The 21,425-nt window shown below is 44.9% G+C and overlaps 1 protein-coding gene across 3 annotated transcripts in view; it reads left to right on the forward strand.

The window, feature by feature from the left end:
- Window positions 1-21,425, forward strand: part of CPNE8 (copine 8) — a 517,377-nt gene that overhangs the window by 483,159 nt on the left and 12,793 nt on the right. For all 3 annotated transcript variants that reach the window (XM_056573670.1, XM_056573669.1, XM_056573671.1), the window contains exons 16-17: window positions 1,929-2,056; window positions 3,386-3,488. In XM_056573670.1, the coding sequence (XP_056429645.1) occupies window positions 1,929-2,056; window positions 3,386-3,488 (231 nt within the window). The remainder of the gene's footprint in view (window positions 1-1,928; window positions 2,057-3,385; window positions 3,489-21,425) is intronic.

The following is a 21,425-nucleotide window of genomic DNA, read 5'->3' on the forward strand; positions in this document are numbered from 1 at the left end:
TTTCAGTATGAAATACAGAAAATTTTCTAATGCAAGGAATTGAAAAACCTTTTGGTTTTGTATGCTTTACAACATGTAAAATGTTTTTGTATCTGACAGTGCCCATTTAAGGCAAGGGCTACACAGCGACTAATGTCTAACTTAACCCCTTAAGGACGCAGGACGTAAATGTACGTCCTGGTGAGGTGGTACTTAACGCACCAGGACGTACATTTACGTCCTAAGCATAACCGCGGGCATCGGAGCGATGCCCGTGTCATGCGCGGCTGATCCCGGCTGCTGATCGCAGCCAGGGACCCGCCGGCAATGGCCGACGCCCGCGTTTTTTATATGCAAATGTGGTATCAAAAAAAAGTACAGATCATGGCGCAAAAAATGAGCCCCCATACCGCCACTTATACGGAAAAATAAAAAAGTTAGAGGTCATCAAAATAAAGGGATTATAAACGTACTAATTTGGTTAAAAAGTTTGTGATTTTTTTTAAGCGCAACAATAATATAAAATATTAAAAGTATATAATAAAAGTATATAATAATGGGTATCATTTTAATCGTATTGACCCTCAGAATAAAGAACACATGTCATTTTTACCATAAATTTTATGGCGTGAAAACAAAACCTTCCAAAATTAGCAAAATTGCGTTTTTCGTTTTAATTTCCCCACAAAAATAGTGTTTTTTGGTTGCGCCATACATTTTATGATATAATGAGTGATGTCATTACAAAGGACAACTGGTCGCGCAAAAAACAAGCCCTCATACTAGTCTGTGGATGAAAATATAAAAGAGTTATGATTTTTAGAAGGCGAGGAGGAAAAAATGAAAACGTAAAAATTAAATTGTCTGAGTCCTTAAGGCCAAAATGGGCTGAGTCCTTAAGGGGTTAAAGGGGTACTCCGGTGAAAACCTTTTTTCTTTTAAATCAACTGGTGGCAGAAAGTTAAACATATTTGTAAATTACTTCTATTAAAAAAATCTTAATCCTTCCAGTACTTCTCAGCTGCTGAATGCTACAGAGGAAATTCCTTTCTTTTTGGAACACTGATGACATCACGAGCACAGTTCTCTCTGCTGACGTTATTATAATAATAATAACGCTTTATTTATTGTTGTCCTTAGTGGGATTTGAACCCAAGTCCCCAGCACTGCAAGGCACCAGTGCTAACCACTGAGCCACCATGCTGCCCTTAGCATACATCTGCTATGCATCTGCTATGCATGGTTGCTAAAATGGACAGAGATGTCAGCAGAGAGCACTGTGCTCGTGATGTCATCAGTGTTCCAAAAAGAAAGGAATTTCCTCTGTAGCATTCAGCAGCTGATAAGTACTGGAAGGATTAAGATTTTTTAATAGAAGTAATTTACAAATATGTTTAACTTTCTGCCACCAGTTGATTTAAAAGAAAACAGGTTTACACTGGAGTACCCCTTTAATGTTAGTGAATAGTGGAGGTGACAGGCGTTGTGGCATTCACAAAAAAACATATTTATCAAGTCGCATGCGACATTGCCACCGTTGACCTCGATTCAAGTTGCATGCGACTGCGACTTCTCTGTGATTTTTGTTAACAACTGTAATATTTAGCTCTTGTGACTTGGATGAGATTTTCTGTAATGTGGCATATGTTGCAGTGTAGCCCTAGCCTAAATGGTGGTATATCCTATCATTGTGCCATCACCGAATGATATGGGGATATCACATTTAATGGCATACTTTATGCATGAAGAAAGAAGGAAAGAAATTCCACTTCTAATTAAGGAACATATAAATGTAATCTATGTAAAGAGTCTTTCTGGTACTAATCTGAAGTTACAGTCAGTAACTGTATCTCACAGATAAAATGTTGTATATACAAAGAGTTTTGTGTTAGAAATGTTTTTTTTTTTATATCTATCTACACATGCATATGTATTTTTTTGCTCTACAGAATGGCAATCCTCAAAACCCATACTGTCATGGAATAGAAGGTGTGATGGAAGCATATTACCGAAGCTTAAAAAGTGTACAGTTATATGGACCAACAAATTTTGCTCCAGTAATTAATCATGTAGCAAGGTAATACAGTTTAGCTTTCTATATCAATGCTAGTCAATTGGTAATATTTGTCCATGTTTCTGACAAGCCTCTTCCATGTGTTGTGGAAATTTTCCATGCAGAAATTTACCAGTGGTACAGATTTTAAATCCACAGTCTGTCAATGTCTGTTGTTGACTCATTACAGCTCTATTGTGGTATTTTCCCATTTCTTTCACTGGCAAAGAAGACATTCTTAAAAGGGTTGTTCAGTTATTTCAGTTATTAAAAACTTATCCATTATCCACAGGATAGGGGATAAGTGTCTGACCGCAGGGGGTCCGACCACCCTGATTGCCTCCTTATGCCTGTGATTGCCTCCTCAGCCAGTCTCCGGCTGAAGCGGGACATCTCTATGGCTGGTGATAGCTTGAATGGGCCGTCACTGCCAATACCAGGTGGGGGTGACAGCCAGAGCACTCAGACATAAGAGACGGACTCTGCTATTGAGATCATGGGCTCTAACCTGCTGGTATAGGGTAATAGTGAGAATGACGCCGATTCCAAAACTGTTTACCTATTTTCCCTACAGCTCCGGAGTTGTGCCTGGAAATCCAAATATGCAAATTAAGTGCCTTGGTGCACTGGGGGCGTTCCCAGTCCCTTGGTGCACTGTTCTGTCAGTCTGGCTTTAATCCTGTGCAATGCCCCCTTCATGAATATATATAGCCTGAGCTTCATTCTATGCAGAGTACAAGTAATTCTAGATCTGCTCTGCCCACTCCTCTGTCACATGATCATCATCACAGGTCCTTTAGCCACATTCTCTTCCTCTTTCTCTTCCTGCAGGCAGATTTCTGCCCCTACATGTACTGCATCTCACAGATACAGAGCACGTCCTGGCCTGGCAGCCACTGAGGAGCAGAGATCTCCACACACAACAGCAGTGGCTGTCCAAACAGGATCTGCTCTGTATCTGCTACATGCTGGAGGTGTAGGATCTATGATGATGTCACAATCATAGACAATCACAGACAAACACAAACATAGAATGTGTTGGCAGATAAGAACCATTTGGCCCATCTAGTCCGCCCAATATTTCTGAATACTATGAATAGTCCTTGTCCCTATCTTATATAAAGGATAAGGTTATGCCTATCCTATGCATGCTTAAAGGGGTACTCCATTTGAAAACAATTGTTTTCTAATCAAATGGTTTTTAATCAAACAGAATTGTAAATTACTTTTATTTAAACATCTTAATCCTTCCAGTACTTATCAGCTGCTGTATGCTCAGCAATACCCATGTAGAGTTTTTGTTTGTATTCTGTTGCTGATAGTAATAGTGTTTGGTCTAATTCCTTTCTACAGATATGCTGCCTCAATAAAAGATGGCTCCCAATACTTTGTTCTGCTGATTATTACAGATGGAGTTATCTCTGACATGGCTCAGACAAAGGAGTCAATAGTCAATGTAAGTGATTTCCACTCATTCTTACCAGGCTTCCACTTAAAGTGGTACTCCGGTGAAAAACTTTTTTTTTTTTTTTAAATCAACTGGTGCCAGAAAGTTAAACAGATTTGTAAATTACTTCTATTAAAAAATCTTAATCCTTCCTGTACTTATTAGCTGCTGAATACTACTGCAAAAATTGTTTTCCGTTTGAAACACAGAGCTGTCTGCTGACATCATGAGCACAGTGCTCTCTGCTGACATCTCTGTCCATTTTAGGAACTGTCCAGAGTAAAAGGAAATCCCCATAGCAAACATATGCTGTTCTTGACAGTTCCTAAAATGGACAGAGATGTCAGCAGAGAGCACTGTGCTCATGATGTCAGCAGAGAGCTCTGTGTTTCAAAAAGAAAAGAATTTCCGCTGTAGTATTCAGCAGCTAATAAGTACAGGAAGGATTAAGATTTTTTAATAGAAGTAATTTACAAATCTGTTTAACTTTCTGGTACCCGTTGATTTAGAAAAAAAAAGTTTTTCACCGGAGTACCCCTTTAATGTGAATGTACCTGCTCGCTTGGAACGTCTTCCTCATTTGATGCTTTTTAATACATAATATGGCTTTTAACTTTTGGACCTTTTTACTTTTTATTCTTGGTAATTAGCTGAATGAAGTCAAAAATATGCAGTAACCACTTTATTTCCCCCCCAATTAGAATTACCAATATGAAAATACATACAATTAAAATGTTTTTTCTGTATAAATGAGAACACATTGCTGTCCTCTCCCTTGTATTGTTATACTAATTTCAGTAGTATGATGTCCAATTATAGAAAATAATTAGTTACTAACGTATTTTCTATTCTGAATATCTGGACTTTTGGACATGTTCAGTAACTGCTAACTTCTCATTAGTTTACTGTATGAGTTATAAGCAGTCTATTGACTCCATTCCTCCCCTTATATTGTAGGAATCTTGATTACAGGGGTATAATTGACTCTCCTGCTTGTCATAATCCTACAGAGGCTCTAAACGTTATTGACAATAACAATCATCAAACTAGTAACCCACTGTATAACTAAAGTCATCAGCATAGTATACCTGGCTTTCATCTATTTTACAGTATAAGATTTTACATTAAAGGAGTTATGCAGTATAACAAAATGTATCCCCTACCAGCAATCTCCCATACGGTGCCCCGGCTCTCCTCATGAATGGGGGAGTGCCGACCATGCACGAAGCTTTGTCCGACACCCCCCTCCATGCATCTCTATGAAAGAGCCGGAGATATAATGTTGGGGTATCTACAGCTCTTCCATAGAGATGCATGGAGGGAACGTTTTGGCCACAGCTTTTTGCAGTGGTTGACACAATCCACTCTACTGGTGTTTACTGGATTTACCTAGAACTGCTGGTTATTAGGTCTATTAATGGATGTATATTGATTGAAGAAATTATATGCGGTGTATATAGGAGTAGTATAATTTAGGAAAATGTATCCCCTATCCAAAAAATAGGGGATAAGTTTCTGATCGTAGGTGGCCGACCGCTAGGACCCCCCAGCAATCTCCTGTACGGTGCTCTGGATCTTTTTGCGCATGGAACAGGGGTTGACAAGCCCCATCCATGCATCTCTGTAGTAGTGCCGGAGGTACACAAGCGATGTACTCTAGTATCTCCGGCTCTGCCATAGGTGCGTCGTACAGGAGATCGTGGGGGTCTCAGTGGTCCAACCCTCCATGATCAGACACTCATCCCCTATAGTACATTTACTGCCCAAATATGCTTAGAATGATCACTGCATTAGGAATGCCTACCTAGAAATGGCTTGATCAACCTAATTGGGTGATCATGGCCTGAAGGTATTGGGGAAACCATGCCAGCTGTAACAGGTCCCCAGCAGATTTAACAGCCTATTCCAGCATATCCAAGACATGTACAATGGGGTTACATCTGGGGAGTATGTGGGCCCAGGCACTGTGGATAATTTGTAAAGTTTCTCCAACCACATGGAACACAGGACATTATTCTGTTGACATATGGCACTGTGGTCCTGAAGATATGGGTATAGATGGTCAGTTAGAAGTCTCCTATAGCACTCACCATTCAAGGATTGTGGTGTGATAACCAATAGTCTTAGGGCATGCCATTAAAAAGCTTTCAAGGACAGCCTGTTGAACCTAATGGTGCACCTACAGGACAGCTTTGTCATGTGTACACCATAGGCTTACCCAGCCATCCATATAGTTTAGCAGGAAATTGGACTCATTATTTCATGCAACCTTCTGCCATGTGTCCATTGATGTCTTTCCTTGGACCATGTGATGTGTTGTTTGTTATGCTGCCACTGAACCATGGAGGATAAACATCACGGTAACCCCCCCCCCCCCAACCGAACCCCCCCCCCCCCCCCCGTTACAAAGAACCACAGTACACTTAAAAGACTACAGAGACAGGCTAGCTGGGGGGTCCGCCGATACATCCAGCAAAAGCAAGGAGGTCCATACCTTGTCAAATTTCTTAGGGCACTGACGACTCACATAAAGACTTACTTGTTGACTAGAGTCAGCCAACAAGACAGCGGTGGGGAAGAGGTATCCTTCCATGTCATTACTACCACTTTGTGAGCACAGAACAACGAAAATCAAATCAAAAGGCGTCTATGTGAGCTAAAGACCACCTCATTAATAACTCCTAGCAGACATACCGTAGGGGTAAGTAGGAAGGGGAAGTCTAAATTATCAGCCAAAAACCCCACCACCTCTCTCCAGAAGAGAGCAATGACGGGACACTCCCACACAGCATGCAAAAAGGTACCAACTTCACAAAAACAACGGAAACACAAATCTGATTGAGAGACACCAATGCTCTTCAGCTTAGCATGGGGTATAATACAACCTCAAAACATACCTAGATTGGATCAGCATATCTCTACTACTGACTACTGTGGAATAATAAGAGCCTTCAACCTCATTCCATTGATCCTCAGACAAATCTGGAATATCAGCCACCCATTTATGAAATGCGTGAGCAAACGGGCTAGGCCCGGCCCGTTAGGAGTTTGGAGGAGAGCATAGGCCAGAGTTAGGGGCTTAGAGAGGTCCATGGTGCCCAGGAGAAGCTCTACTTCAGAAAAAGCAGGAGTAAACGTCGGGGAGGCAAACTGTGCCAGAACCGCTTGTCTAAGCTGAAGATACCTATAAAAGGCATTTCCAGGGAGGCCATAACGTTCCTTCATGTCTGAAAAGGATAAGACAATCTGATCCTCTCCTAACAAGTGGATCACATATTTGACTCCTTGAGAACCCCAGAACCTGGCCTCCTATAACCCATGCAGGGGAGGTAAATGCACATTCCCCCAAAAGGGTGCCCTTGGAGATACCAGAGGCTGCGAGAATTTACTCGACACCACGGACCACACTGCAGCTATAGTCTGAAGAAGAATAGGAAAAGAAGAGCAAGAGTGATACCTGTAGAGTGTGTTAGTAAGAGCTTCATATTAACCCATCATCTCCCCAGCCAAGGCCGTGGCCGAGTTTGACAGATCCAGATCGATCGATCATGCTGCATAGACCAGTTGGGAGGCAAGAAAATAGTTATAGACATCAGGGGCAGCTAAGCCGCCATGCCGCTTAGGAGCCTGGAGAAGAGCCCAACCAAGACGGGGAGGTTGTCCCTGACAGTAGAAGAATTTAGTGAGATAAATCATTTAAAAAATATTGATCCTGCCAGCCAGGGAGAGAGGGAGTAAGGACCAGGCAGTCAGCCTCTCCCCACTGGAAAGTAAAAGCGACTCCAAGTTTAGGGGGAGATAATCCATCAGGTACAAAGTGACCTCCACCCCTAAATATCTAAAACGAGAAACCACCTGTACCCCTGCCGGGAGAGAGGCAGTAGGAGGGACTCCAGAGGAGAGGGCCATTAGGGATGACTTAGTCCAGTTGACCCGCAAGCCCGAAATCAAACTAGACCAGTCAAGTAGATTAATAAGGGACAGTAGCGAGCCCCCAGCGTCCACTAAATATATAAGGGTGTAAAAAGAAACCCTTTCTATCGCCAGCGCAAATAGAAAAGGAGATAACTGGCACCCCTGCCTTATCCCACGACCCAGGAGAAAGGGAGCAGAAAAATCCAAGTTAGTGCAAATACGGGCCCTAGGATTATCACATAACAAGCGAACCCAAGCACAGAATCAGGGACCAAACCCAAACACACCTAAGACCTCCCACAGATAAGGCCACAGCACCAAATCAAAGGCTTTGTAAATACCAAGACTAACCACCACACCAGTAGGAAAGTCTTCCCCAACTGCTGCTATGTTGAGTTGCAAACGATTCACATTGACATCAGTGACCCTACTCTGCATAAACCCAGTTTGGTCAGGATGAATGAGAACGCCAATGCCCGCATACAGTCCTGTAGCTAACACTTTAGCCAAGATCTTAATATCAACATTCAAAAGGGAGATAGGTCTATAAGAATAAGGCAGCAACGGATCCTTTCTAGGCTTAGGGAGCACAACAATCAGCGCCTCCCTCATAGAGTCTGGAAGAGCAGCAGCAGCAGCTATCGAGTTAAACAATCTAAGAAGTACAGGGGCCAGTTGCTCCTCATTCATCCTATACCAATCACCTATTATCCCATCTAAACCAGGGGTCTTTCCATGTGGAAGAGCATGTATGGCCTGTTCCACCTCTTCAAGCGTAAGATGGGCATCTAACGCCTCCACCTGGGCACGACTAAGTGTGGGAAGGGACAAGCCCCGCAAAAAGAACTAAATCTCCCTCTGACAGGGCAAAGAAGGGGCAGTATACAAATAGGAGTGAAAGTCCCGAAAGACAGAGTTGACCAACCGGGGGTCTACCACCACAGCAGCATCACTATCTTTAACCCCTTAAGGACCCAGCCAATTTTCACTGTAGGACACTGCCATTTTTTGCACATCTGACCACTGTCACTTTAAGCATTAATAACTCTGGAATGCTTTTACCTTTCATTCTGATTCCGAGATAGTTTTTTCGTTACATATTCTACTTTATGTTAGTGGTAAAATTGTGTCGATACTTGCATCATTTCTTGGTGAAAGATTCCCAAATTTGATGAAAAAATTGAAAATGTTGCTTTTTTTCAACTTTGAAGCTCTCTGCTTATAAGGAAAATGAATATTCCAAATAAATTATATATTGATTCACATACACAATATGTCTACTTTATGTTTCCATCATAAAGTTGACATGTTTTTACTTTTGGAAGACACCAGAGGGCTTCAAAGTATAGCAGCAATTTTCCGATTTTTCACAAAATTTTCAAAATCGAAATTTTTCAGGGACCAGTTCTGTTTTGAAGTTGATTTGAAGGGCCTTCTTATTAGAAATACCCCACAAATGACCCCATTATAAAAACTGCACCCCTCAAAGTATTCAAAATGACATTCAAAAGGTTTGTTAACCCTTTAGGTGTTTCACAGGAATAGCAGCAAGTTGAAGGAGAAAATTCAAAATCTTCATTTTTTACACTCGTAAAAATTCAATAACTGGATCTACAAGAACATGCAAGGGGTAAAAGGAGAGAAATCTTCCTAAAATGTGTAACCCAATTTCTCTTGAGTAAGAAAATACCTCATATGTGTATGTCAAGTGTTCGGCGAACGCAGTAGAGGGCTCAAAAGGGAAGGAGCGATAGTGGGATTTTGGAGAGTGAGTTTTTCTGAAATGGTTTTTGGGGGGCATGTCACATTTAGGAAGCCCCTATGGTGCCAGAACAGCAAAAAAAAAAAACACATGGCATACTATTTTGGAAACTACACCCCTCAAGGCACGTAACAAGGGGTCCAGTGAGCCTTAACACCCCACAGGTGTTTGACGACTTTTCGTGACAGTTGGATGTGTAAATGATTTTTTTTTTCCACTAAAATGCTAGTTTTCCCTCAAATAAAATTTTTTTACAAGGGGTAATAGGACAAAATGCCCCCCAAAATTTGAAATTTGAATTTGAAACCCCATCTATTCTGAGTATGGAAATACCCCATGTGTGGACGTCAAGTGCTCTGCTGGCGCACTACAATGCTCAGAAGAGAAGGAGCGCCATTGAGCTTTTGGGAAAAAAATTTTTGGAATGGAAGTCAGGGGCCATGTGTGTTTACAAAGCCCCCCGTGGTGCCAGAACAGTGGACCCCCCCCCCACATGTGACCCTATTTTGGAAACTACACCCCTCACAGAATTTAATAAGGGGTGCAGTGAGTATTTACACCCCACTGGCGTTTGACAGATCTTTGGAACAGTGGGCTGTGCAAATGAAAAATTACATTTTTCAATTTCACGTACCACTGTTCCAAAAATCTGTCAGGCACCTGTGGGGTGTAAATTGTCACTGCACCCCTTATTACATTCCGTGAGCGGTGTAGTTTCCAAAATGGCATCACATGTGGGTATTTATTTTTTTGCGTTTATGTCAGAACCGCTGTAAAATCGGCCACCCCTGTGCAAATCACCAATTTAGGCCTCAAATGTACATGGTGTGCTCTCACTCCTGAGCCTTGTTGTGCGCCCGCAGAGCATTTTACCACCATATATTGGGGTATTTCCGTACTCAGGAGAAATTGCTTTACAAATTTTGGGGGTCATTTTTTCCTTTCAACGCTTGTGAAAATAAAAAATATGTGGCTACACCAGCATGTTAGTGTCATTTTTTTTCTTTTTTTACACTAACAAGCTGGTGTAGCCCCCAACTTTTCCTTTTCATAAGGGGTAAAAGGAGAAAAAGCCCCCCAAAATTTGTAGTGCAATTTCTCCCGAGTACAGAGATACCCCATGTGTGGCCCTAAACTGTTTCCTTGAAATACGACAGGGCTCCGAAGTGAGAAAGCGTCATGCGCATTTGAGGACTAAATTGGGGATTGCATAGGGGTAGACATAGGAGTATTCTACGCCAGTGATTCCCAAACAGGGTGCCTCCAGCTGTTGCTAAACTCCCAGCATGCCTGGACAGTCAGTGGCTGTCCAGAAATGCTGGGAGTTGTTGTTTTGCAACAGCTGGAGGCTCTGTTTTGGAAACACTGCTGTACAATACGTTTTAAATTTTTATTGGGGGGGACAGTGTAAGGGGGTGTATATGTAGTGTTTTACCCTTTATTATGTGTTAGTGTAGTGTAGTGTTTTTAGGGTACATTCGCACTGGCGGGTTACAGTAAGTTTCCCGCTAGGAGTTTGCGCTGCGGCAAAAAATTTGCCACAGCCCAAACTGGAAGCAAGAAACTTACTGTAAACCTGCCCGTGTGAATGTACCCTGTACGTTCACCTGGGGGGGGGCAAACCTCCAGCTGTTTCAAAACTACAACTCCCAGCATGTACTGACAGACCGTGCATGCTGGGAGTTGTAGTCTTGCAATAGCTGGAGGCACGCTGGTTGGAAAACCTTTAGTCAGGTTCTGTTATCTAACTCAGTATTTTCCAACCAGTGTGCCTCCAGCTGTTGCAAAACTACAACTCCCCGCATGCACTGATCACCAAAGGGCATGCTGGGAGATGTAGTTATGCAACAGCTGGAGGTACGCAACTGCAACTCTCAGCATGCCGAGACAGCTGTTTGGGCATTCTGGGATTTGCAGTTTTGCAACATCTGGAGGGCTACAGTTTAAGAGACCACTGCAAAGTGATCTCCAAACTGTGGTCCTCCAGCTGTTGCAAAACTACAAATCCCAGCATGCCCGGACAGCAAACAGCTGTTTGGGCATGCTAGGAGTTGTAGTTTTGCAAGATCTGGAGGGTTACAGTTTAGGGACCACTATATAGTGGTCTCAAACTGTAGCCCTCCAGCTGTTGCAAAACTACATATTCCAGCATGCCCAAACAGCTGTCTGGGCATGCTGGGAGTTGTAGTTTTGCAACATCTGGAGGGCTACAGTTAGAGACCACTATCTAGTGGTTTCAGACTGTACCCTCCAGATGTCGCTAGGCAACTCACCGGCTTCCGTAGGATCCAGCAACACGACGTCGCCGCCCGCCGATCTCCGTCGTCCGCAGCCTCCGGATCGGTAAGTGGATCTTCGGCGCCGGTCCCTGTCGGGTTTCCCCGTCCTGCCCCGCCTATTGTGGGTGGGCAGGACAGGGAAAACTAAAGTAAACCCCCCCCCGCCCCCGATCTGCTATTGGTGGTCGTGTCTAGACCACCAATAGCAGGGATAGGAGGGGTGACACCCCTGCCACCACACTCTTATCTCTTCAGGGGGGTTGTGGGTGTCATGGACACCCGCGATCCCCCTTCTATTCCGGGTCACCGGGTCACCATAGACCCGGAATGACCCGGAATCGCGCAAATCACAAGTGTGAATTCACTTGCGATTTGCCGTGATCGCCAACATGGGGGGGGTCTGATGACCCCCCTGGGCCTTTGAACGGGATGCCTGCTGAATTATTTCAGCAGGCATCCCGGTCCGATCCCCACCCGGTGCGCGGCGGGGGTCGGAATTGTCCATGACGTACGGGTATGTCATGGGTCCTTAAGTACCAGGGTGTCATGACGTACGCATATGTCAAGGGTCCTTAAGGGGTTAATACAGGGAATAGAGGCAGCCGGGCGACCAGCCCCTGCCAAGTACGCCAACAGTTTACCGTTTTAATCACCGAATGCAAAGAGGACAGCCTCCCTATCTGCTAACTGCAACTGTACCCTATCCTTTTGAACGACCAACAAGTATCTTTGAGCTTTGGCTCACACCCTCTCATTCTCAGGGGAGGGATTCCTAACATATTCCACCTCCAAGACTCCCATCTCCTGCAACAGCTTACCCTCTGCGACCGACCTAAGTCTCCTCTGGCCCGCCACACCCGCTATGAAGGAACCTCTAACCGTGGCCTTGTATGCATTCCATTGAACCAGGGGATCAGAATAAGCGGCATTATGTTCCCAATAGTCAGCATGAGCAACTCCCAGAGCCTCCACTACCGCCCCTGCCTGCAGCCATCCACGGCGCATGCACCAGATACGAGAAGGGGGACTAGAGCCTAAGTGCATAACTACCAGTACAACAGAGTGATCTGAGATCCCCCTAGTGGTGTATGAAACTTCTCTTACCAAATGGAGGAGCTCCTCGGATGCCAGTGCGAGATCAATTTGAGAGAATGACCTATGGGCCGCAGAGTAGAAGGAAAAGGAGTATGTAATTGGGATACCTTCAACTCCAGAGGTCGTTCAGGCCCAATACCAAGCGTCAGGTGTTAAAGGATAAGGAACCAGGGTCAGCAGTGGTGGTGCGATCGAGCAGTGGATCAGGAGCTACTTTGAAATCACCTATGAAAAGGACAGGGTCAGAGGGAAAAGACAACACTTTGTTAGTAACTAGCTCCAGTACTGAAATCTGAAAAGGGGGAGGCACATAAACAGAAACAAGAACAAAGGAGAAGGAGCCCAAGGAACAATGTAAAATCGCATATCTCCCAAAATGGTCACAGGCCGCCTGTGAGACCTCCCGCGGCAGAGACTTGGGGATTAACACAGAGACACCCCTAGCATATTTAGAATAGGACACATGGTAGCCCTCACTATCCAGGCCTGTTTAAGAGCAAGAACCTTTTGACCCGTAATATGAGTCTCCTGTAAGCAAATAATGTGAGGAGACTGGCGTTTCACAAAGTCCAGACATAAGGCCCTTTTAAACTTAGAATTGAGCCCCCGTACATTCCAACATAACCACCTTTAGGGACTCCATCATAACAATTAGCAGTGTTTGCACACAGGAAAACCCACATGAGGAGCAGGACAGAGAAAGGCAGAGCACCAGGACCATACATACCACATACAACCAACAGAAAGACAAACAGGGCACAGACATAGTACAGAGAAACAAAGGCAATCAAGCAGAGCAATAACATCCCCAAGAACACCCTGTCTAACACTAAATGGGCCATAGCAACCAACCATACCCTAACGCAGTGCAGACCTAGACCCTAAATACAACTACTATGGGGCGTTAAAAGGACGCCAAAGAGCTAAAACTATGATTACTAAGAAAAACTACCCAGAGAGGCATTAGGGAACCGGAACCTATGGAGGCCCTAAACAAAATCTAACTCCCTAACCCCTATCTAAAGACATTGACGGAGAGCAGTCTTTATCAAGGCAGTCCAGGCCAATTCAGTCCGGTGGCCTGAGAGGAGGGGCCTCATCCTCCCAATGAAGAGCCTCAGTCGGTGAAGTGAATAATTTAGTAGAAGCACCATCCACCACTCTCAGACGAGCAGGGTACAGCATGGATTAACAGTATCCCTTGGCTCGCAGCTTCACCCAGAATTCCGTGAACTGCACCCGCTGCTTGCGAAGCACCACAGAAAAATCAGGGTAGAAGGACACCCTGCTTCCATCGCAGATGACCTCGCCCTTGATCCGCACTGCCCGGAGAATAACATCTCTGTCCTTGAAGTGGAGACGTTTGGCCAGAAAAGGATGTGGAGGGCCACAAGCAGGGGGGAGGGGTGAGCCTGAACTCTATGGACCCTCTCAACAGTGAAGTAAGGAGAAAACGTGTCCCCTGGACTCCTTCAGCCAACTCTCAAGAAACAGCACAGGGTCATTCCCTTCCACCTTCTCAGGGAGGCCCACCAGGCATATGTTATTGCGCCTCAAGCGGTTCTCCATGTCATCTATCCGACTTAAGACTCCCATGACCTGACGCTGTAGGGAATCAACTCGCTCCGGCAAAGGATGTAGAGTGTCTTGCAAAGTAGAAACCCTGCATTCCACTTCCTCAGTGCGCTCACGGATCTTTTGGGTCTCATGTCTCAAGATAATAAACTCCTGCCGCAACTCATCAACTTTAGTCACCATAACAAATTGGCAGGAAGTTAAGGCAGCCAAAAGCTCCGAGAACCGAAGACCCATAGCTCTAGCGTTATAAACAGGTCTGTCATGGGAACGCGGCTGCTGGGGAGACAGAGATCCTTCAAAAGGTGACAGAGGTGGATCAGGATGGTCGCCCCCCAGGACCGTCCCGAGATCTGGAGTATTGGCTCAGCACCTTCGCCACTGCACAGAAACCTTGGTAGCAAACAGGGTTTTGAGCACCATGATTCCGCTGGGAAAAGCGGGAAGATCCGTCATCAGAGGAGACTTCCTCATCAGATGTCGGCCAAGAGGCCTCAGCATACACTTTGGATTTCTTAGTCTTGTTGCGAGAGCCACCCATATCGAATAGGGCCACACACAGGGCAGACAGAGAGGCACCAGAGACAAAGTCCAGTGAGTGCAGGTCACTTCTAGAGTATAACAGGCCCACAACACCACAAGTCCCAGCAGGTCAGGGCCACTCAGAAAGCAGGTAGCGAGACACTAGGGTGAGGGTGCAGGCAGGAGGTGGCACTCCAACAGCAGAGGCATTCCTCAGGAGATCAGAGAAGCACCAGAAGTGCCAGCAGGCCAGAGCCACTGGAAGGGCTAGTAAAGAGGCGCCACAGGGGTACGGCCAGCAGTAAGGGCCCCACAAGTGACCAGGCAAGCCACAGAAAGCACCAGGAGCACCACAAGTCCCAGCAAGCCCAGGATCCCAAGAGCAGCTAGAGAGTCACTAGGTCAGCGTGCAGGCAGCAGGAGTGAACATAAGAAGCAGACAGCCCCTGAGGCCAGCACAGGAACCAAAAGTTACAGCAAGCCCAGGCCTCCCAAGGAGCAGGTGGAGAATCCCTAGGCCAGTGTGCAGTTGGCAGGAGATAATGTAGGGAGTAGGCAGACCCTATAGGCCAGTGAAGGCACCACAAGGCTCAGCAAGAACCCGTCCAGGATCCAGATGTACTAACTCTGTAGCGGCTGTCAGTCAGTGCAGAGAGTTGTAGCAGGCTCCAATCCAGGGTACCGTGTGACGCCATCAACATCTCCTTCCCGCTAGCGGGAGCAGCTATGGTTGCCGTACAGAAGCCCCATCCACAAAGGCTAAAGATGGTGCCCCACTTTCAGAATGGCAGAGGGTCCAGAAAGGCAGAAAATCAAAGAAGAGCTCTCTCCGCTCACCACAGCACCTCACGGCTCTGGCAAGGGATCCACCACTGCCTGCACCCAAGCTGTCCTTCACTGCGCTCCCCCGACCTGCACCGCCGGGACTCAGCCTCCAGGAGCCACCCGCTCCACCGGCAAGAGCAGGGTATAATATGCGGGTAGCGGGAGCTCCTAGAGCCCACGTCCGCTCACTCTGGCATCCAGGCAACACCTCATGGTTTATCAACTCTTGGCCCATTTTTGATACCGTGGTTCAGGAACAGCCACTAAGTGCTGTTGTTTCAGAAATAGTGGCACCTTACCTTCAGGCTCCACGACCTTCCAGCTGATTTCAGACCGTGACTGTTCAGTATATACCGTATTTTTCGCCGTATAAGACGCACTTTTTCTTCCCCAATACTGGGGAGAAAAAGTTGGTGCATCTTATACGGCGAATACACCCCTATCGCGGCGGTCCCTGCGGCCATCAACGACCGGGACCCGCGGCTAATACAGGACATCACCGATCGCGGTGATGCCCTGTATTAACCCTTCAGACGCGGCGATCAAAGCTGACCGCCGCGTCTGAAGGGAAAGTGACACTAACCCGGCTGTTCAGTCGGGCTGTTCGGGACCGGCGCCATTTCATCGCGGCGGTCCCAAACAGCCCGACTGAATAGCCGGGTTAGTGCTTACAGGTCACCAGGGGGGACCTTACCTGCCTCCTCCTCTGCCTCCTCGGTGTCTTCTCCGTTCAGGGATCCCCTGTATGCCGGCGCTCTCCTTCCTCGTCATCACGTCGTCGTGTACGTGCGTCGGCGTGCGTAACAACGTGATGGCGGCGACGGGGAGCAAGGATACCCGGCCAGCAGCAGAGACTTTCCAGAGTGACGGGGACACGGCGACAGCGATGGAGCGACATCCAGGGCAGCGGTGACGGGTCCGGAGCGGCGGGGACACGTGAGTATTACCTCCTCCTGCAGTGGTCTTCAGTCTGCGGACCTCCAGATGTTGCAAAACTACAACTTCCAGCATGCCCGGACAGCCAACGGCTGTCCGGGCATGCTAGGAGTTGTAGTTTTGCAACATCTGGAGGTCCGCAAGTTGAAGTCCACTATTGGGTTCAAAATCTTTTTTTTTTTAGATTTTGCCCCTAAAAATTGGGTGCGTCTTATACGCCGGTGCGTCCTATAGGACGAAAAATACGGTAATTCCTGCCTGTACTTTCAGGTTATGTAAACACATTTGATTGCAATGGCAAAGGTCATGCACTGGAGAAGGGGAAAGAGTGATGTAATTGTACTAAGTTAAAAGTACCAGATAAAAAAAAAAAAGTCTTAATTACAAATGTTCGTGGGATCGATAATGTGAAGGTAGATGTACAGTATTTTATTTATAGGCAATATAAGGTACATATCAAAATACTATACTGTATATATATTGATATATATATTTCTGTCAGTTTTGTTACCAGAGGGGCAGAAGGTCAATCTTGTACCCCTATCTGTCTTGAAATTTTTTTGATACATGTGTTTTTCGGTCATTGCCTTGCTTTAGGCAGACTGTCTAGATTATGTTCCAAAACTAGCAGATGTTATGCACTTGCTGAAAGGAAGAGGATTCTAAAATATTTATAGTTACATGTTTAAAAATAGTCATGATAAAGAAGGACTTTACAGTATGAGTGTGTTTGGCTTAGAGGCAAGTGAAGCCTGCAGCAGATAGAAAACTAGACAGTCTACAGCTTCGCAGTCTGCTGTGGTCACTGCTATTTATTGTGTAGCTTTATTATTTTTTAGCGTGTTGGTAATTTACATTGCATTTATTTGTAAACTGAAGCAGTGGTTGCAGGAAAATTACATAGCGCTTGGCTAACAATGTGTAATTTGTGTCACAAACACTTTCAAATAATATACATTTATATAAATATATTTATTATGTGTTTCAATCACTTTAGTCACTTGGCATAAAGTGAGTAAAGATAAAAGAAGTTTGTTTTAGAGACAAGGTGGCTTGGCTTCAAAAGGGCCAACTTGCACTAAATGTTAGCATAAAGTAAGCCACCCAAGAGGTAAAGTGCTTCATGGTTTTAGCAGCATTTACCAAATTTATCATATAACTTGAAATATGGGGCATCTTCTGCCGACCTGGTCTAATTTTAAGATAAATAACGCATCCCCTTTATGTACTTGTATAATCAATATGGGCCTGCTTCGTCACATATCATATGGAACAGTCCCTGAAAAATAAATGAAAACTTCTTGGGTAGGAAGATGAATAATTAATTATACATGTCTTTTTATGAATGTTATGAAAAGACAATATAACATTGGCTTTATTGGTCATATGGATCATGAATGCATGTGGAGATGTGCCTATCTCTCAGCATGCTAGTTCTTATTCTATCTCTGGGTTTTGGTTTTTGATTGGCTCTGATATTTAGACTGAGCTTCTGCTTTGAAGTTCTGATTTTAGTGACAAATGTTGAGTTTTAAAAAAAATATCTAAAATAAACACATTTTGATAAGTATTCAGCATTTTTTTTAAAGTCATCTTGAGTTAAAGCATGTCAATAACTAGTTTGGAAATTGTGTAAAATTCTGTTCTACTAGAACCGAATAAATCACCTTTAGGCTAGGTTCAGACTACGGAATTTCCGCCTGCAATTCCGCTTTGAAATTGCAGGCGGAAATTCAGCTTGCTAAAATGTATAGTGCAGTGAATGGGTTTCCGTTCACAAATGCACACTTCGGAATGTGTGAAGCGGAATTTGTGAACGGAAAATCCGCTTACAAATTTCCACCTGAAGAATGGCGTTGCTCTTTCTTCAGGCATAAATCCGCGCAGAACACATTGCAGTCTTCTGCACAGAAATCGTGGTGTTTTCCTCTGATAGAAGTCTATGGGGGGGGGGGGGCGAAAACACCAAGAAAAATGCCATTTTGGTTTTAACTGTGGCGTTTTTGCCGGCGGTTTTTATTCTTTTTTGGACTTTAGCAATCCAAAAAAGTGATGGAGATACCTTTTTTATTAAAATTTTGTAGGGTATCATTAAAAAAATAATAATAAAAAAGATACAGTAGTGATGGAAAAAATTGTATTTAACGAAATTTTTATTAATTTTTAAACAGGGATCAATGTATGTGTGCGGGCAGGGCAATAAAAATGTAGCTGACAAAAATAAAAATGTAGTGTTTGTGTGTGTTTTTCACTTTTTTTTAAAACATTTTTTAGGTAGTACTACTACTCCCAGCATGGAACACACTGTTCCATGATGGGAGTAGTAGTACCTATACTAATAGACAGATCACCCCCGTTGTGATCCTCCTGTATAATTTATAGATGTGGCCGGCCGCTCTTCTATGGTCCCCTGCACTTCCGTATATATACACATATTCAAATTTCCCGCAGAGAGCTGTGATTGGACAGATGGTTCCAGCCAATCACAACTATGTGGAAAATACTCGCTGCGATCTGGCTATTAATGCAGGTACTACAGCTTCCTGCATGGAGCAGAGTGTGCTCCATGTTGGGAATAGTAGTACTTGCAGTTAAGGACACATCACAGCCGATGTCACTACTGACAACCGCTGCGATCGTCCTGTCTATTGCAGAGGTGCAGAGCGGCGTCTGTGCACTATACTCCGGCCGGCCACTCACTCATTCATATTGGCTGCAACCATCCGGCCAATCCCCACTCTGGGCGGAAAATATGAATGAGTGATGACAGATCTTTAATTGCGACAGATTTAGGCTAAGTTTCCACTTGCAAAAAAAAATGCCTGAAAAAAACAGCAGTGCAATTCCCTGCATCTGGCGTTTTTTCATTTGTGTGGAAATTGATTTTTTGGGCACCTTGGCAGTTTTTTTTGGTACCCAAAATTTGTTGGGTACCAAAAAAAAAAGGATGCAGTAGTGATGGAAAAAAATTTATTTAACGAAATAAAAAATTTTATAACTACATTTTAATTAATTTTTAATAAAATGTGTGTGTTTCACTTTTTTTCTCTATTTTTTAAATTTTTTAGATAGTACTACTACTCCCGGCATGGAACAGTAGTAGTACATGTACTAATAGACATATCGCCCCGGGTGTCAGTTGTGACACCCAATGCGATCGTCCATAATATAGTAGAGATGCGGAGCAGCTCTATACAGTGCTAGCATCTCTGCTCTGTACTCTGGCCAGTCATGTGAATAGAACATCACTCATTCAAATTTTCCGCTGAGAGTGATGATTGGCCGGATGGTTGCAGCAAATCACAGCTCTCAGAGGGAAATATGAATGAGTGAGCGGCCGGCCGGAGTATAGTGCAGAGATGCGAGCGCTGTATAGAGCCGCTCCGCATATCTGCAATAGATAGGACAATCTGCAGGTACTACTACTCCCAACATGGAGCACACTCTGCTTCATGCTGGGAGCTGTAGTACCTTCATTAATAGACAGATCGCATTAAGTGTAACTTCTGACACCTGTTTCGATCTGTCTATTAAAGGAAAACTGTCACATGTTTGCTCCTGCACTATCCCCAGGTACTGATGGATAGTGTGGGAGACTCTGATCTCTACCTTGGCCGGATCCGCCCGTCCATTCGCCCATAATTCGCCCAGTTTTATTATATGTGGAAATCTGGCTATAACTGGCACGGGCGGGGTTTCTGTAGCTTAACTGGCACTGACGTCAGCGCCGCCCATCCGCAGCGCTGCCCGCTTATGAATATTCATTCCCCCTCCCTCCAGCACTTCCTCTCTTTGCCGCTCCTAACTGGAGGGAGGATGTATATTCATAAGCGGGCGGCGCTGCGGACGGGCGGCGCTGACGTAAGTGCAAGTTAAGCTACAGAAACCCCGCCCGTGCCAGTTACAGCCACATTTCCAGGTATAATAAAACTAAGATTACGGGCGAACGACCGGGCAAATCCTGCCAAGGTAGCGATCGTAGGAATCAGCGTCTCCCGCACTATCCATCAGTACCTGTGGTTAGTGCGGGAGCAAACACGTGACAGTTGTCCTTTAATGTAGGTACTACAGCTCCCAGCATGGAGCAGAGTGTGCTCCATGTTAGGAATAGTAGTATCTGCAGATCGTCTATAATATAGCAGAGATGCGGAGCGGCTCTATACAGCACTTATATCTCTGCTCTATACTCCGGCCGGCCAGTGATATGAATAGAAATTCACATCACTCATTCATATTTTCCGCCCAGAGTGGGGATTGGCTGGATAATGGCAGCCAATCACCACTCTCAGAGGGAAATATGAATGAGTAAGTGGCCGGCCAGAGTATAGTGCAGAGATGCGAGCGTTGTATAGAGCCCCCCCACATCTCTGTTATAGACAGGACGATCGCAGCGTGTGTCAGGAGTGATACCCGCTGTGATCTGTTCTTACCTGCAGGTACTACTACTCCCAACATGGAGCACACTATGCTCCATGATGGGATCTGTAGTGCCTGCATTAATAGACAGAGCGCAGTGAGTGTAACTTCTGACACCTGTTGCGATCTGTCTATTAATGCAGGTACTACAGCTCCCAGCATGGAGCGGAGTGTGCTCCATGTTGGGAGTAGTAGTACCTGCAGTTAAGGAAAGATCACAGCGAATGTCACTCCTGACACCCGCTCTGATCCTCCTGTATAATGTATAGATGCGATTGGCCACTCTTCTATGGTCCCCTGCACTGGCGTATATATACACATATTCATATTTCCCACAGAGAGCTTTGATTGGCTGGAACCATCTGGCCAATCACAGCTCTCTGCCGGAAATATGAGTAGGTGTATATATACGGCAGTGCAGGGGACCATAGAAGAGCGGCCGGCCGCATCTATACATCATACAGGAGGATCACAACAGGCGATCTGTCAATTAGTACAGGTATTACTACTCCCATCATGAAACAGTGTGTTCCATGCTGGGAGTAGTAGTACTACCTAAAAAAATGTAAAAAATAAAGAAAAGAAAGTGAAAAACACACACACACTACATTTTTATTATTG

Source organism: Hyla sarda, chromosome 4 (assembly GCF_029499605.1).
Source record: "Hyla sarda isolate aHylSar1 chromosome 4, aHylSar1.hap1, whole genome shotgun sequence".
Classification (NCBI taxonomy): Eukaryota; Metazoa; Chordata; class Amphibia; order Anura; family Hylidae; genus Hyla; species Hyla sarda.